At 41.6% G+C, this 18425-nt stretch overlaps 1 protein-coding gene across 2 annotated transcripts in view; it reads right to left on the bottom strand.

The window, feature by feature from the left end:
- OLA1 (Obg like ATPase 1) overlaps positions 1-18425 on the bottom strand; it is a 606204-nt gene that overhangs the window by 494060 nt on the left and 93719 nt on the right. For both annotated transcript variants that reach the window (XM_085645270.1, XM_085645268.1), the window contains exon 4: positions 7496-7623. In XM_085645270.1, the coding sequence (XP_085501396.1) occupies positions 7496-7623 (128 nt within the window). The remainder of the gene's footprint in view (positions 1-7495; positions 7624-18425) is intronic.

The following is an 18425-nucleotide window of genomic DNA, read 5'->3' as shown; positions in this document are numbered from 1 at the left end:
GTGAATTCCACAATCTCCAGCCTTTGGTATGAAAACCATTTCTTAGATCTACATGCTCATCAGCTGACGTGTGTGATGCATGAAATGAAGTGCATGTGTTATTTCATTAGGATGGCTGCCCTGCTCTCCTTTGATCTGACCTTTGATGAAGTTCTTTGATATCAGGTAGCGTTGTGGAATGTACCCTGCCAACCGGTCCTGATAGTGTGAATCTCAAAAAGAGGCAAACAAATTAGCTGTGAACAATACACTGTGCCCTACATCTCAAGTACAGAGCTACAGCAATACAGCATTGGGCTTTATAGGCCAGTCTGCTCAGGGCACCCTGGCCCTGTGGACAGTTTCCCTCTTTTTTTGGGAAGCTCTTTCTTTCATGAAGCACCATGGTGGTGGGCTGCAAGGGGACCCCTACTGGAGTTTTTAAATATGCTTTGACCTGCCTGGCCCAGTTCAACCTAACGGAATGGCAATATGCTGACCTGCCTGAATTTTCCTTTTGCTGTTCCTGATTAGAGCTGTACAGGAGACAATGCAAACTGCAGCTTTGCTGTCCGTGACACCAGGATTCGTGGTGGACGTGGTGAGGTTTCTCTCACCCAAAGTACTGATCAAACAAACATCTGGCACATGCTCTGCTATGGTTTGCTAAATCAGCAGTTCGTGCACTTCATCTACCTCCCCATCTTCCAGGGGTTTGGATGTTCTCCGCATCATGACCTAATCTGCTTGGACTCAAAGCAGAGAGGCTGAGGCAAGACCTCGGGTTCTTAAGGTGCCCTCCACTCCCACGGAGACTGCCTGCAATTTAGCACACTCAACTTAGCTGATTCTTCATAAATACTATGGCTCCTTTTTATAATGATTTGCACCTCAAGGACAAATCAGAATGCACAAAGCAACATTTAGCTTTACAAAGACGTGCGTTTAGAACACGGACACGAATCAGTCATAAGTAGCCCCAGCTCCTCTTAAGCTCATTAAACGAACGTCCCTGGACCAAGATGAATATGGTCTGAAAGATGTTATCACCCACATCATGCTGAAAGCAGTGCTCTCGGGGAGAAAATGAGTGATTCAGCAGAGCTGAATAAAAACATTTGCAGCAATGTGGGAACGCTAACCAGCCAAATATCAGGGGTGAATAAAAAGCACCGGCGATGTTGAGGCTATGTCCCTGAAATGAGCGCGATGTTACAGACCAGGAGGAAGGTCACATTGTGTGAACTCACTTAGGGGCTATTTGGATAGTTTGAAACCTGGCAACAGTAGGCGTTGAAACAGTGCTTAGTTAAATGAATGCTGCAGGGAAAGGGTCTGTAATTTATTTAAATCTAAAAAGATGTCAGAACGCCAGTCTTCCCCATAATTCAAAATAAACGAGATCTAAACTATTCAAACAAAAAACATTATTTGTAGTAGTGTGCAGTTCAGTGCCTGCTGCTTAGCAAAACTGTCACACTATGCTTACACCAGGTATTAGTTAATTTGTAATGGTCCTGTAATAAAAACATACAATGTAATGCTTTCTATTTTAAACGTGTTTCAATTTAAATAACCTCATAAAACTCCAATAAAATCAACCTATTAGACCATTTTGATAAAGTTCATCTCAGAGTACATTGTATTAAATCATCACATTGATTCACCAAATCGGAAACACTTGACATCAATCATAGATCACGAGAAAAAAAGAAGCAGAAATGACCATTTCACATTAATTCTTGTTATGAAGGTTAAAATACAGACGAAGCAAGATTCAATATTTTCTAACGGAAACTAGCACTGTTCGTGACCTCCTAGGGAGAAAATAAGACATATCACAACACATAATTTCCTAACTGCCTCAATACATTGGGAATCACTTGCCAACAAGACAAACATATTAAAGATAAGTGTAAAACTAGATTTCAAAAAATCGTTTTAAGACTTAGCGCTGCTGTCAACGGATTTGCTGTACAGCCTTCAAAATGTTTATATTTTTGTTTCTGAAGACGATAAATCACAAGCATGACCAATAGGCCTTTTCACAGAGGTAATGGTGTATTGGAGATTAGATGCTGCTAGGAGCTACCACAAACTGCGAGTTTACTAGACAGATAAACTACAGATTAAAGAAGAGCTAGTATCTCACGCACAATTCACAACAAATACTGTTTTAACAGTTTAATGTGGTAATAAAATACTCGGGTATCATGAGTTGATACCTCTACCATGTAAAGAGGTTCCCTGGAGAGACGTTTCAGCGGTGTGATACAAAACTGTATGAAGTAAATATTTCATCAAATAAAACTGCAATCAGTGGAAACCATTATTTGAAGGGAAAAGAGCAAAGCATATTATAAAGCACTTTTTCTAAAAACTTTAACTGTCTTTAAGATAAACAAACCTTTCCTGCATCTGTTATTAATTTTTACATTATACTAGCGCAACATTTTCAACACTATAATGGAATAATTTCGAGTTTCACCACAGCCACGTGTTAAGAAGAAAAGCAATGCTACCTGGCTTCCACACATCTACTATCCTTGCTAAGGGACAACATGCTAGGAGTGCTTGCAATGTTATGCTCTGATATGGCAACAGACAAGAAATAACAAGTTTCACTTTGTACAGAAAGAACATTTGTAATGATGAAGGAAAGTAATATACAAGTTAAGGGCCAACTAGCACTAAAATAAAGTGCTAAAATAAATTCACGTTTTATTACTAATAGAAGCAACTTCTAGCCAATATTACAAGGGTGTCACACGCAGAAATGACTGACCAGCAACCGCTCGACAGTTCAAATCTTTAGCACTATACATTAAATATGTGGAAATAGCTTGGATTTCTGAAAGGGGTGCTGTTCGGGGAGAAAAAAACTGTGGAAAAAGTATAAATCTGCAGAGAAGGGTGAAAACGTACATTTTTCCACACTATGTAATGTTTAGAAAAGTACACACTTGGTAGTATTTAGACATCCTGTGCTCATACGCACATTCTTCCCGAGTTCCTTTTGTTCCAAAGTTTTCTTCCATCACATAATTATCGACGTAGCCCCCATGCCCTTCTGAATGTATGAGGCCTAGGTCTCTCTTCTCTGTATGTCCCTCTCTGCCTTAAACTATACATTTTCTCACACTGTCTTCTAATGCCATCATCCTTATGCCCCCCACACAAACCTCTTGCCCTGCCTTGCTTAGTGGTAGCCGACGCCAGGGTTTTTACTCCCTTCACATCTTTTTTCAATTCCTCTTTATGAGGTCTAAAGCAGTGGAATGAGAGGCAGGTAGAAGAAGGGCACTTTTTAACCGTATTCCACTTGCTTACTCATCCTACTCCAAACCGGGACAGGTATACTGATGCCAAAGTTGTTTCCCTCAGACAAGTATTTTGTCCCTCTTTTATGTGTGCTGATGGCAATGTTCCTACCTCTCTTTACCTCAATCTTGCTGTGACATGACACCAGATTTTCACAACCCAATTGGGAGGAGCAGCCATAGGGGGAAAAGTCTGAACTTGGTCACAAGTTTCCATTAATCGCTCTGTCACATACCCAAACCTCTGGATTTGCCTTTTAAACAAATACAAGGAATACGCCTTTAGCAGTAACATACAAACCAGTAGTAAGTAGAGAAAGAAGGCATGGAGCGAGGAAGGTTTAGAATAATAGTCTTATTAAAGACCTCTTGCTCTACATGTAGAGAGGTTCTCAGTTGGTGTATATCCTTTCCATCTAACTCCTTTCATATGCAGTCATCAAGGTTAGATACTTGAGCCTATGCACTTCAATTGCTATATGGACTGACCAAGAATCCTGATGGAGGAGGGAGGGGTCAATACTCATCAAAGTCCATTACGACACACAGATTTACTGAAACATACCCTCACTACAAGAGGCCTACTAAATCTGGCCTGCTAATTTACATAAATGGATGCCTGTAAACTTCCTAACACTCAAAAGGGGAAAAAGAGAGTAAAGACTCAGCCAAACAGACAACTAGGCTATCTTGTTTAAGGTTCAAACCTACAATAACTGATAAAACCCCACCAAAAGGGGAAAAGCCCTCCTCATTGTAAAGAAAATAAACACTGATAAACACGTGCACAACCACAAACTAAAACGCCATTCAAAGGATGGGAAGTGAGAGAGTTATTTTTTTCTTTCTTTCATTCTGAAGGAGACAACACAATGTGTGAAATGTAGCTGCAAGAAAGTGCTCTAAGATTATTATGCTTGAGGTTTGTTGACTAGAAATGTCACTGTAATATTGCTTCTTCTTCCTTTTGTTTCCATCAGCTTTTTTGTGTGCATTGATTAAAGGTGCAATATTCAGAAGCATATTTTAGGTCCAGCTCATTATTTTACACACTGTAGAGAATCTGGGAATATTAAAATCATATTTGATCTTGTGGATGTGATTCATTAGCCCCCTTTTCAAACAGGTCAGTATTGATAGCATGACGTCTGCCAAAAACCCGGGGCTTTAAACAGTCAATGCAAGGTGTAGTGACAGGTACCTTTGGAAAGAGCACTGTCACCATGCGTATGGGTTGGCGGTAAAAACATGATATAAGACTTTCTACACACCAACAAATTTCATAGCTGAAATGTGTCCTATTGTTACATGTGACACCCTCAGCTAATCTTGTCTTTTTATCCAATAGCACTTGTGTCAAATGGCTAGTCACAGAATATAATGTGAGGTCTGCTAAAAAAAAAAGTCAGGACTGACAAAGTAAGACATTTGTAATGGGGACACTTGGCATCTACGAATGTTCACACAACAGCAGCACCACCTTAAAGTAGCCAGGAAAAAAGAGTGTAGAAAAGCAGTGGTGAGCATGTTTTGGGCATAAAGTTCCAGGTGCCTTAGAAAACAGGGCTAGAAATCAACATGATGTAATTCAACATTTTACGGTTTCGCAGGGTACTCTGCAGTTGGAAGGGCTGCCCGCCCCTATAATGCCATTATATTTAGTAAGTGCAAGAGTGGAATAAACAGACTTTCTATGCTTAAAACAGTCTAACATAAGTCCATTGGACGCTTCACTCTCTGAAAGTGATAAAACCCTCTCAGCACCCAAAATACTTTCACAATGTTCTGACACACGTTTATTCTCTGGCGTAGCCCGCTCTTCTCAGGAATTCACTCACAATGGAAATCTGAGGATCTTTTCTAATCCCTGAAAATATAAAAACAACTCCGATTTACATGTCATGTGAGATAGCTCCACTCCAATTTTACTTATTGTCTCTTGCCTTTGACCACTGTTTTAGGCTATCCTACAGTACTTGCATTTCTCTTCTCACCCTATTCTCCATTCCCCATCCGTTGCTTACTTTTAAACTTCATTCTCTGATTCCTCCTCAATCTACTTTATGCCTCACCTTCAATTGCATTTCTTCTTCACCTCTCTTTGCCTGTCAGGTCCCTTTCTCTCTACCTACTCCATTTATTTCACACACCTCGTTCTCCCATCAGCTCCCTAGTCTGCACTAACTTTCTCATTCTGCACCCCATAACTTCATTCTTATGAAAGTATTCTATTAACTCCATTAAAGATTAATTGAAATGGTCTAGGTAATAATATTATCTATGATATTTTATAAAATGATGAATTTTAAAAGTTATTTTTATTACATGCATTACGTTATTTAACTGTATTGTAATAACCTCTTAGCACCCCTTTTTGAATCCCATCCCTGAACCCTTAAGACGCTGAATACCCCTTAATGGTAAACTTCTCTGAACCCTAGAAATCTGTACTATGCCTTAATACTACCTTTCCTCATACCCTAAAAGCCCCTAACTATTCCTTAACACTACCAATACCTGAACCCTACCTACCAACCCCTATTGCTAATTTTCAGTGCACCCTAAAAACCTTAGTGCCCCTTTACACACCCTTCCTTTAACTATAAAACAACTCTTACTACACCTTAATGCTACCATTCCATGAACCCTAAAAACCCCTTACTACCACTTAACGCTAACTGTCCGGGAACTTAAAAGCCCCTTAACACTAACCTCCCCAGAACCCTAAAAGCCCCTTATGTCCCTTAATTCTATCCTTCCTTAAGTCCTAAAAAAAAAAAAACTTCCTATCCCTAGGTGTTACCCTTCCCTAAATGTAACCCCTTACATCCCCTTATTGCTCCACTTTCCTAAATTCTAAAAAACCCCACCTTGCACCTTAAAAGCCGCTATCATTTACGCTACCAACGCAGGAACCCTACCAACCCCTTCCTACTTCTTATTACCACCCTTCCCTGAACTCTAAAAACCTGTTACTAGTCCCCCGCCACCTTCCCTGCAGTGATGTAAATGCCCATATCTACTTTAGCAGGGTGATGCCCCCTTGTTCTCAACACACCTACCTTTGCCCTATTAAGGCACAACATGGGGTGAATGCATGACATTGATCAGCATTCTGTCCAATTGTTTTTTTGCATTTGTCACACCAAGTGGGACGGTTACACCCTGACGTGGGTCCAGTGCTCTCCATGCCACTGGAGTCAAGCTAGCCTGGCTGATGAGGGTCGAAAACCTGAAACCGGACCTAGGATGCTTGTTTTCCAGTCCATGGAGAACCTGGCATGGCAGTTCGGGCTGGACTCTTTCCATGGGGAACAGGGTCAAGAATGATCTGCATATGGCTGGAGTTAAACTGGAATGACATGCGGAGCAAAGAAACTATGGGTTTAGGCCCAGATCTCTGTACTGGCGTCAATGTTTGACATTGATCAACATTCTATCCATCATGAATTGTTCTTTTTTCAATTTGTTTGTAGCTACAATTTTTTTTCATTCTATGTTTTTAGTAGACAACATTTAGCGCACAACGTGTTTTCAGTCTACTTTTTTGCCACAGTATTTTTACTGCAAACCAAATTGTTGCTCTTGCCCCCTGTTAACAAGTTATTGTTATATATGGTTTCATATAGGGGACTAATATATTTCCTTATATTATCTGTACAGTGAGTAGACACCTTCTGTTAAAATAGTGATTTATTAAAATGCTAAATATATATTTTTTTAAATTAATTTCCAAACCGGTTTTTTAATTCTCCATTTACAACACATTTTGACATAACTTTCCTAGTACATTAAACTATGAAACAGCATCAGTTTCTAGCTCCTCGCAATATACTTATACGGTTAAGTTTCATATTCTGCTTTATAAACAACACACACAAAAAAGTGAACACATGGAAGCTCCTGTGTATGCAAAAAAATAATCTATTTTAGAGTTTCCAGTCTTTCCGATGTGGCTATTCTATTTTAAAATGACGACACTGAAAGGCTCGAAAAGCACAGCAAAGGTGGATCATATTCATGATTAACGGTAAAGCCTACTTTCGTCAAACGAAGCCGACGTAATCCTAGCCAAACAAATCATATTCATGCCAGCTTCGTAAATTTACCTCCAATGTTTTCTTATATTGGGAACAAATTGTCATAGTGACAGAAGTAGGTTTCTATAAAAAAAAAAAAAAAGACAGTATACGTACGTGTTAAATGGAAGATGCCATCACAGGCACTAATATTAGACAGGAAGGCATTTCCCAGGCCCTGTCCTGTACTTGCTCCTTTTACAAGACCAGCAATATCCACGACATGTAGGAATGCAGGAATTTTGCTGAAAAATAGAAAAGGGAGCACTTAATTCATCAAAAGGATGTAAACTGTGACTCAGTGCAAGATTCTGAGCACTCCTTAAATAAACACGTTCACAATATTTATTTTGAATTGCTTCTAAATACTGCTGTCTACATTAGATATCCTGGACACCCTGCTATAAACTGTTTTCAATAAAGTGTGTGAAAATATCTCGCATCAAAATATTCCATAAGTAGTAGTAGAAAAACTTTATTCGATTGAGAACAATCAATCATAAAAGTGTACATAAAAATGAATATTACATTATAACATAAAACTTTGATAAAAAATACATGATGCCCAAAGATTTACAGAAAAATACATTAAAATATCATCCTTTTCCTGATAAAAATCCCTCTTTTCAAATACAGATTAAGCGTTGCAACACAAAGATGATTATCCAGGCGTTGAATCTCATAAAATGCACGGTGACATTGGCGATGGCCAATCATCCTTAAAAGCGGCAATAATACGATTCGCCTATCATAATTATAAAATTTGCAGAATAATACGACGTGCATAGTACTTTGGGGAGAAATTTCATCACAGGGGCAGGGAGACAAATCATGGGACCAATCATGATTGTGGGAAAACTGACCAATCTGTGGAAAACACCGAATCTAAAACGACACAGTAAAAATCTATCATAATTACCCGGAACATAAATCAGGTAGGGTTGAATATTAAAAGAAGTTAAAATTAATTCATGTTGAAGAACAGTGGGTTTTAAGACCTCCACAGTGCATCTTATTGATTCTAGAAATGACAAACCCTCTTTTTTAAGGTCCTTCCGTGTGATTGCTGAGATAGTAAGTGGATTTACAAAATAATCCAATTTGCCTATATCAGATAGGAATTTTCGAACATAGCTCAGCCATGGTATCCTCATATGGCCATCTAATTTTAAAACATCTAAGAGAATATCTCGATTAAGCTTAGGTTCTTCTTTTGACCATATCCTGTGCCACAGTAAAATAGGTTCTATCTTAATGAGATCTGATATAAAAGAGAGTCCCAGTTCTGTATGACAGTTATAATTAGAGGAACTCTTAGGGACCGCAAGGATGAACCTCAGGAAAGTATTCTCAACTACCTGGAGCGGGATAGGATCCAAAAAACCCCATATCCCGCTACCATACATAGCACCGGATACACATTTAGCTTTATAAATTTTAATTAACTCTGCAGGGGGTCGGGTACCTAATTTCCCTGCAAAGGACCTAAGGGCAGCAGTCGAGCGAATCATCGCTTGTTTTTTTGCAGCCAATGCCTCGCCCCAAGAGTCCTTATGAGTAAATAAGATACCAAGATAAGAAAATTGTTGCGTGAGAACCAACCGTTGACCTTCAATGAATATAGGCTTCTTTGATTTTACATTTCTGCCACAATGCATGATAAATGTTTTGGCAATATTTACTTTTAAGCCCAGTTCTGTCATAAAAAGGGCAAAACTAGCAACCATGCGCTGTAGTCCCAATTGAGTACGGGACATCAATACAGCGTCGTCCGCATACATTAGTAAAGGAATCGGACGGCCAGCGATGCGCGGGGGATCAAAATTATTATTGCACCAAGCTTTCTCCAAACCATTTATATATAAATTAAAAAGGAAGGGGGCCAGTACGCATCCTTGCCTTACCCCACTCCTGATTGGTATTTTACCTGTGCATTCCCCATTTTGACCATAGCGTACAGACGCTGAAGCTTCACTATAAAAACATTTAAGAGAATAAATAATGTTGTCTTCAACCCCAATTTGTTCCAGTAATATCCACAGTTTGGAATGAATCACACAATCGAAAGCGGCTGAAAGATCAACAAAAGCCACAAACAAATTCTCTCTCCTTGCTCTAGTGTATTTCCCAGTCAACATCAGGAAATTTAAACCCTGTTCCACTGTTCCTAGGCCAGTACGAAAACCATATTGTAGGTCAGATAAAATTGAATTGTCCTCAGCCCATATGAGTAGACGGTCCAGGATAATTCGTCCAGCTACTTTTGTGAATGAATCTAAAAGGGAAATCGGTCTGTAACAGGCCGGATCATGTCGATCCCCTTTTTTAAAAATAGGGACGATTTTGGACTCCAGCCAGGTGGGCAAGAATTTTGACACACAACAGGCATTTAGCACCTGGACCAGAAGGGGAGCCCACAAAGGCATATCTGCCTTAAATATATCTATGGGTACACCGTCAGGACCAGGGGCCTTCCCACCCTTACTTGCATAAATCGCTTTTTCAACCTCAGGCAGAGTGAACTGCATACCCCTCAAAGATGGATAATCAGAGGGATTGCAAGAGGTAGAAAACATTCTATTCCCCTCATACACCCTTGAGAAGTGATCGATCCACTCGTCCTCAGAGATTGCTATTTCAAGGGTGGGGCAGGACTCTTCAGTGAATACGGGATTCCTGATGATTTTCCAAAAACTAGCACTATCGTTGCATACCGATGCCTGGTGTAATGCCTCCCAAGATTCCTTCCTTATCTCCTCTTTCCTATCTTTGATAGCAAGTTTATACTGTGTCCTAAGTTTACGTACATCTTCTGGACACCTAGGTTGTTTATGTAGTGCCATCTTTAAGACAGAGTACGCCTGTGGATGTAGTAGTTTTTTCCCTAATATCTGCGACAGGTCGTGCAGTGGATAAAACTATATTAGAAGCTGGATTAGAGGGTCCTGCAGGGATAATTCCATTTGAACTAATAACGTTGGTACCAATAGACTCCTTCTGCTGACAACCACCAGACATCTCTGATGTTTTCATAAGTTTGCTATGTGCATCACACAAAGATATTTGGGGTGCAACAGACTGTGAGGTAGAGGGTACATTTACCTTTGAAACTTTTGAAATCCCCACAACGTGAGATTCCATATTGTTGACCCTAGCTTCGATGTGTACTAATTTTGTCAAAATGGGTGCCATCAAAATAGTCAGCATGTCCTCCATTTTTTTCCCAAAAATCTCTCCTGTGGATAAGTCGCTCATACAATTATTAGGGTGGGCAACTGAGGATTTGTTCTTTTCGTTTTGTCCTTGTTCCATATTGGTTTTACTAACAGTTTTACAGGGTTTATTAGTTCTCTTTTGTTTTGCATTTAATGACTGCGGCCCTTCCTTGTTGCAATGTTTTAGCTTACTCCTCGCCTTCTGGCCTCTAGTTGTCATCTGCGGTATATCAATAGGAATACTTTGCACAGAGCCAGTAGTAGAGGTTGGGCTTATGAGTAATTCAGGACCCACCTGTGCTAAAGGACCTTCATGCATAGATGAAATCTCAGGCGTTTCATTTATAGAAAATATAGCCGGAGACAAGGAGAGCCTAGAATGAATAGACCGCAAGTCATCGGCTGACTGCTGCTGAGGGGTTGCTAAATCCCCAGATTCTTGTCGTGCCCTAGGTAGTGGAAGCCCAATAAATGATGGAACTATTAAGGAGTCCTGTGACATAGTAGTATAGATCGATGCATTAATTACAGGTAGAGGGGGGGGGGGGCAGGCCAGCAGGAAGCGAAAGACGCCTTTCGGTGCTCTCAATGGCCGATGCGACCAACCCAATTGTTTTTTGAAGCATACGATCAATAGCAGTCAAGGTTGGCAACAATGTACTGCCTCGTGTCAATATGGGCATGAGAGACCTTGTGCTTCCCCATAACTACAAACAAACACGATGCAACAATATCGGACTTAGTTAACTCCTTGAACAGTATATGAAGATGGTTCTGCACCTACACAGATAATATTTCCAATGGGCACAATACAGTAAATGGGCAACGGAATGAATAAATGGGGGTAACTTGCATCAAGAGATGTGGCCCGGCCCGGCCTCCTCCGGCCCCGGACGGCCACAGACGGTCCCGCCCTTGTCCCGGGCTTCTCCCGGTGCCGCCCGCGCGCGTCCCGCGACGCGGAGGGAGCCTCTCGCTTTTCTGCGCCTCCTGGCGCTACGGCGGACGGAAGTGCCCCAGTGGCGCTTGGGAGGCTGGGAAATGTAATCCTTAGGATGGCAGGACGGCGGCAGCAAAGCTGATAGCGCTGGTGTAGGTGAGCGCTATTCGCGGGCCTCGAGGTATGTACTATCTCCTTTCGCCTCCTCTCACAACTGTTTCTGGTCCCCCGCTCCACCGAGGGAGCCTCTCGCTTTTCTGCGCCTCCTGGCGCTACGGCGGGCGGAAGTGCCCCAGTGGCGCTTGGGAGGCTGGGAAATGTAGTCCTTAGGATGGCAGGACGGCGGCAGCAAAGCTGATAGCGCTGGTGTAGGTGAGCGCTATTCGCGGGCCTCGAGGTATGTACTATCTCCTTTCGCCTCCTCTCACAACTGTTTCTGGTCCCCCGCTCCACCGAGGGAGCCTCTCGCTTTTCTGCGCCTCCTGGTGCTACGGCGGGCGGAAGTGCCCCAGTGGCGCTTGGGAGGTCTGGGAAATGTAGTCCTTAGGATGGCAGGACGGCGGCAGCAAAGCTGATAGCGCTGGTGTAGGTGAGCGCTATTCGCGGGCCTCGAGGTATGTACTATCTCCTTTCGCCTCCTCTCACAACTGTTTCTGGTCCTGGTATTCCATAAGCAAAATAAGTAAGCACTGGTAAACCCAACAGGTCTCTCCTATGAGAACTATTGGTTTTGGCAATAACTTATAGCCATGCTGTAGAGGATTGTGGCTGCTATGCAGCATGGCTAAAACGGATTAAAAAAAATATCCTTAACATGGCCAGCGCTAATGTGCTCAAAAAAACAAAAATACTAAGGAGAGTGCGCTGTGTTGGGAGGAGACAACACAGAGGGAGGGAGAGAAGGACTTGGTTGCGGGAGAGGACACATGAGATGTAATGGGGAGGCACACAGACTACGGAGGCTGGAGAATCACACGGACAACAGAGGGGCAGGAGGTGCTAGGGAAGTACACAGGCAATTGAGGGTGAGCAGGAGGTGCTCGGGCAGCATACGGGCAATGGAAGTTGTGCAGGAGGGGCTGGGGAAGTACACAGGCAACGGAGAGAGGAACTGGGGAAGCAAAATGGACAACAAAGGGTGGAGGGAAGTTGGGGAAGCAGGCTGAAATCAGAGGGTGGGCGGAAGGGATAGGGAAGCAATCTGACAAAAGGGGGTTGGTGGGAGGGAATGGGAGAGAAAGACGATAATGGAGAGTGGGCAGTAGGGCACAATGGAGGGTGGATGGGAGGGGATGAGGAGCAAGTACACAACGGAGGATGGGAGGGAAGCGAAGAGGCAAAGTTGACAACAGAGGATGGAGGGGACTAGGGCAGCACGCTGACAATGGAGGAAGGGGAGAAAGTACACTGACAATGGATGGCAGGCGGGAGGGGAAGGGTAAGCACATGGGCAATAGAGGGCGTGCAGGAAGGAATGAGGAATTAGACAGGCAGCGGCGGACGGACAGGAAGGGATGGGGAAACACACGGACAACAGTGGGTGGCATGAAGGGCTGGGGAAGCAAACAGATAATGGGGGGCGGGGCTGGGGCAGCAAACAATAAGGAGGTGGTGGGGACGTTATTACAGAAAGAGAAGGTGGGCAGGGAGAAGGCAACTGAGGTAAGCAAGAAAGAAGAACACGGAGGGGAAGACGTAGATATGGGAGACAGTTGGAAAACACACACACTAGCCTGAAAAAATGAGCAGGGGAAGGAGACAAGTAATATGCTGTGGTCCAGCGGAGGGACCAACTTGTACACCATTTCTCCCAGAGAGTAACTCAAGCTGAATGCCTCCTCCTGGCTAGCAGCCCTTCTACGCACAGGAATAGTCATTTATTCAAGTTTGTATAACGTGCTAAATAGGTTGCCCTATGGTTACATTAACATGCTTCCAAGTTCAAAGATCAATTAAGTGTTGGGTGACGACCTACATGGTTATTTTACATAGGAACTAGAACCAGTGAATGGATAATGCTCACGTGGACTAGCTGCTTGGGAAGAAGTTAGTTCAAGAAGAGGAAGGAAAGCCTTTGGTAGCAAACGAATAAGAAGCAAGTAAATGAGAGTGAAAATTAAGTCAACCAATGGTAAGTAATGGTCGGGCTCACTGTAATACAACAATATGTTTTCACAACAGATAGATCATGCACTGTCTTAGGCGAGACCTAAAAATAACTGTACAAAAAACAAAGAAGGAAGCCTGCATACAGTGTGTTATACTGAGGACATGAACTTGAGAAAAGTGTGACTTATGGAACAATAGTCTCATCCCTAAAAATTACTAACCCACACAAGGTGTAATTATATTACGGGTAACTACCAATAGTATGCACAGATTTTACAGAACTGAGACAAAAAAGACATTCATTCATAAGCATGTACGCTGCTCACATTGCAACAGTACCATAACTTCTCAAAATGATGCAAATCCTCATGGAACGTAGGTAAACCTTACAACCATCTGTTCTTAATTACAACATGGTCCGCATCCCCCATTGCCTTTTCCCAGCAGTTTCTCGTTTCTATGCTGCTGCGTCAAAGGTTCCACAGCTATTTCAGGGCACAACTCCTCTTTTAGAGGTACATTTTGCTCTTCCCTCTCTGATAATTATGGGCTGGTTTTCTTTTCCGAGGCTCTGTTTCGCCTGTGTCGTGAAGCTCTAAGCACTTCTTAACAGTCAGCTCAACACCAGTAAAATACCAAAAAGTATTTGTGTTTTTTTTTAAAAAACAAGTTTAATGTAATGTGCTTCTTCCACAGACACTGTGCCAACTGAACCATTTGGAACCAATCTTGAACACAAACAGAACTTTGGCACAGGGTTCTGAAGGGAAACATACAGATTATGCTGGAAGAATGTCCCAAACATCATTATATATTGAATCTTACTGAGCTGAAATGGGATCTCAAGCATATTTATATATGTGACAAATGGCAATATATAATACAGCCATGCACCATGAAAGGTTTTCTTTTTCATCTTTCAATATGCCAGGTGGATGCAGAGGAGGACACTGCAGCAGTTTAATAAGGTACTGTACCCTAATTTCAGGAGTGACCATTCTATACTGCCGATGACATAGAGCAAGTGGCGTCCTGCTACTAGAAATATGTGCTACGGTATATTTGGCAGCCATTGGTGTTGGGCTTTAAAAATGTAGTGATTCTGCTATCTGCCACGAAGAATGCACGTTGCATGCATAAAAGAAGACATGCAAGATATATTTATTGGTTATTTTATGGCTAACGATTCCTTTCAGGAAGAGTGTTCCAAGATTATTTTTTATTGAACTTTGATTAAAATGTCACTATGAGAAGCTAGAGCATACTAAAACGTACTATGAGGCTAAAGCTATAATGTTTTAAATGTTCACTATTGCCTGTGCGTGCTAGCGCTGTTAGACAGGAGGAGACTTTGGGCATAAGTTGATTGCTGGAAGAAATGGTGTATAAGTTGGTTATAAAACTTACTGCAGCACAGCAGAAAGAACAAGCACTGGCAAAGCCAATATGTTTGGCCTATGCAAGATATATTGGCTTGGTCAATATTTTAATTAGGTATGTTGCACGTGAGCATGCATAAAGTAAAGAAAAAAGCGCTATGATGCGACCAGTGTTAACAGCATAGTATAGCTTTTTTTCTTTACTTTAAGCCATGCTGAACAGCAGCACAGACTAAAGAAATAAGTGACCAGTCTGTACTGCGATGCTACATTGAAATTTATGAAAAAAACCTGTCTCTAAAGGGTGATCTTATCTCGAGAGAAATCTTAAGTGTGACCAAGAAAATTGAGACTTTATAAAGGAAAGTACAAAACAAATGGCTGTGCAAGAAACTGAGGATAAAGATGTGCAAGTCACTCTGAGGTCCAGCAGCAATCCAAATGAGCAAATGTTATGTGTGGTGCATGAAAGAGGAAAGATTTGAACCAGTCCCAAAAGGCCGGTACATAAACGGTAAGAAAACAGATGCGGCATGTAATGATATGATTTTCAGTATGCATGTAGAAAAGGTAATAGGACCATATAGGGAAGTCATGTTTAATAGTGTGTGAATCAAAATGCAACAGTTTCTAGTTTTAACTTGATCAAAATTGCTAGCAGGAATTTTGAAAATAATTCTAGAGGCTAGGCGCATTAAAGAAACCACATATTAGACCTACAAGATACGAAGCTAAAACTATCAGTCTTGAGAGATTCTCAGGCTAACATTTGAGAAGCTTTACAAAACATGATTAATGAAAGTGGCTGCTAGCCCTCCACTAGCTTAGAACAGAACGAAGAATTGATTTTCGGATCCCGAGCACAAAGCCATCAGGGTTACACTTCATAAGTGCCTTTGGAAACCAGCCCCCACTAAGTCCCTGCCAGAGTGCTTTGAGATAACCAGCTCATTCTGATCAACAGGAAATGGTTAAATGGAAAAAAATATGGAAGAAGGTCAATTACCAAAAATAACTCATTCAATCTAAATTCACGACTGTGGGCCACCTTTCTCTTTTCTACATAGAGCTGGGCACACCAAATGAAGCGGATTGACTGGGATCAGGCCAACCCGTTATCCTCTTGCCACATTGTCATTGGGTGCTGCTTTTTCCCCCCCAGACAGCTAGTCTACGTGGGCCTTATCAATCCACTGAAGGCCTTATCGGGTGCTAGTTCTCGCGTAAAACACCAATGTAGGGTATCACCCAACACATCATTGATATTTGAACTTGGAAGCACTTTGAAGTAACTGTAGAGCAACCTATTTAGTATGTTACACAAACCTGAATACATGACGATGCTCTAGGAAGAAGCCACAGTGTTTTGCATTTTGTACTTTGCCTGGGTGTGCTACTAGACCACAGAATAATCTAGACCGGAGTCTCAGAATGAAGACACTTCATGACTCTAAAGGTGGCACTCTAGTTTTCTTAGGTCGATGCTGATTTGGCTGTTTGGTAGCTTCAAATATTTTATTTTCATTTTCATGCTGTTAAAGTTTGTTTTACTGAGAGTGATTTTATTGTGGAGGTGGGAGGAAAGGGAATTTCCATCTGGTCACGAAAAGCAATTTTGTCAGATAACTGAAAAATGGAGAGGAGGTTGGTGAGTAAAAACTTTAATCACGCAATTGGAGTTGGATTTGATGGAAGGAGGGAGGAACATCCTTGGCATGAAAACATTTTACTATGCCCACGCACATATCCATCAAACCTTTGTTAGAACTGACTGTTGGTCTCAGGAGGAAATGAGATCCACATTGGCTGTTCAGATTATCTTGTTAGATCACTTCACAATTGAGACAGCCTTTGATATAATTCAATTTCCCTAGAAACAATAGAAATGGCAGCTCAGAGGCAAATTCCTGAAAGTTCAAAAATATAAAAATATTGTGTATCAAAAGTTACACATTTATCCACCAAATGGGATTCACAGAAAGAAATTTGTGGATTCAAAAGAATTTTCAAGAACTTCTTCCACTGAACAAACTTTCTGGTGTTTTAGAAAAATTGTGTCAGATACAGGCCATCAGTGGTCAGATAAAAAATATGGATAATGATTAGAGAACACACCATGTTCGAGCTCCTGCAACCATTCCATGAATAAGCCGATAAAGTATTACCCCGCCGTGCCAGAGATAGACTTAAGTAAATGAGAAACACCTGAAAGGGGCAGCGGACATATGACTAATATGTCAAAGAAAAGGAATTTTAAAATGTGTACCTGAAGCTGAAAACAGAAGAGAAAGGGTCTCTTTGTTCAAGATGTCTACTTCAGCCATCATAGGCTTAATAAGTTTACTTCCCTGCGCAGTACCATCACAAAGATGAAAGAAGTGGTTGGATTATCCATAAAATAAATGAAGGCCACAAGGCTCTGACTGGTTCCAGTCAATGCAATGATGCCTGCATTCTCCCTGTTTCACTCTTTTCACGTCTTTCTCTTACCTCTTCTTTCACTTTTTACTGTCTTTCTCTCTGTTATGGGTCAAGGACTGATTTAAAAAAAAAAGTCCTGCTGCCCAAACATGAGTACTGGTAGGCCCCAGCTACAGTCACCAGCTCACTACTAGGCAATATTATCAACATTTCCTACCAACCATTGTTGATGAGAATGTCTCTTGATTGTTGGACTTCTTCCGCTTCATATCAGCCTTCTGGGTCGTATTGTATTGTATTGTAATTGCATTTATATAGCACTTACTAGCCCTGACGATGCGTGGAAGAGCTTTTTCGATGAGTAGCACGCTACTCCAGAACCCATAAAGGATTAGTGGTGAATTAGTATAGTTAAATAAGAAAGTCATTTGGGTGGTGGATATATTAGTCAGTTATTTGGACTGAGAAGGATAGTGGAAGGAAAGAAGAGGGAAAAAGGTTTGCATTTATATAGCGCTTGCTACCCCTGATGAGGTGCTGAAGCACTTTTTTGACGAGTAGCATGCTACTCCGTAACCAGTAAAGGATTAGTGGTGAATTAGTATACTGAAAGATGAAAGTAATTTGAGTGGGGATAGGTTAGCCAGTTATTTGAATTGAGCAGGATAGTTGAGGGATAGAGGAGGGAAAAAGGTTTTCATTTATATAGCGCTTGCTACCCCTGATGAGGTGTTGAAGCGCTTTTCAGGGAGCAGCGCGCTATTTGGATTGATAAGAAGAGGGAATGGTCTAGAAATGGTTTTATTTTTATTTTTTGTAGTTTATAGCTGTAGGAGGGGGTTTGGGATGAGTGAAAGGGAGGTGAAGGGGAAGAGTTGGGGGTAAGGATATAGAAAGGCTTGTTTGGGTGATCTGAATAGCAAAAGAGGTAAGAGATGATGCAAGGAGGGGTAGAAGAAGGAAGAGTGTAGGAAGGTTATTTT

The sequence above is a fragment of the Triturus cristatus genome, chromosome 3_1, assembly GCF_964204655.1.
Source record: "Triturus cristatus chromosome 3_1, aTriCri1.1, whole genome shotgun sequence".
In the NCBI taxonomy this organism is placed as follows: domain Eukaryota; kingdom Metazoa; phylum Chordata; class Amphibia; order Caudata; family Salamandridae; genus Triturus; species Triturus cristatus.
This window is presented reverse-complemented; position numbering and strand designations above follow the sequence as displayed.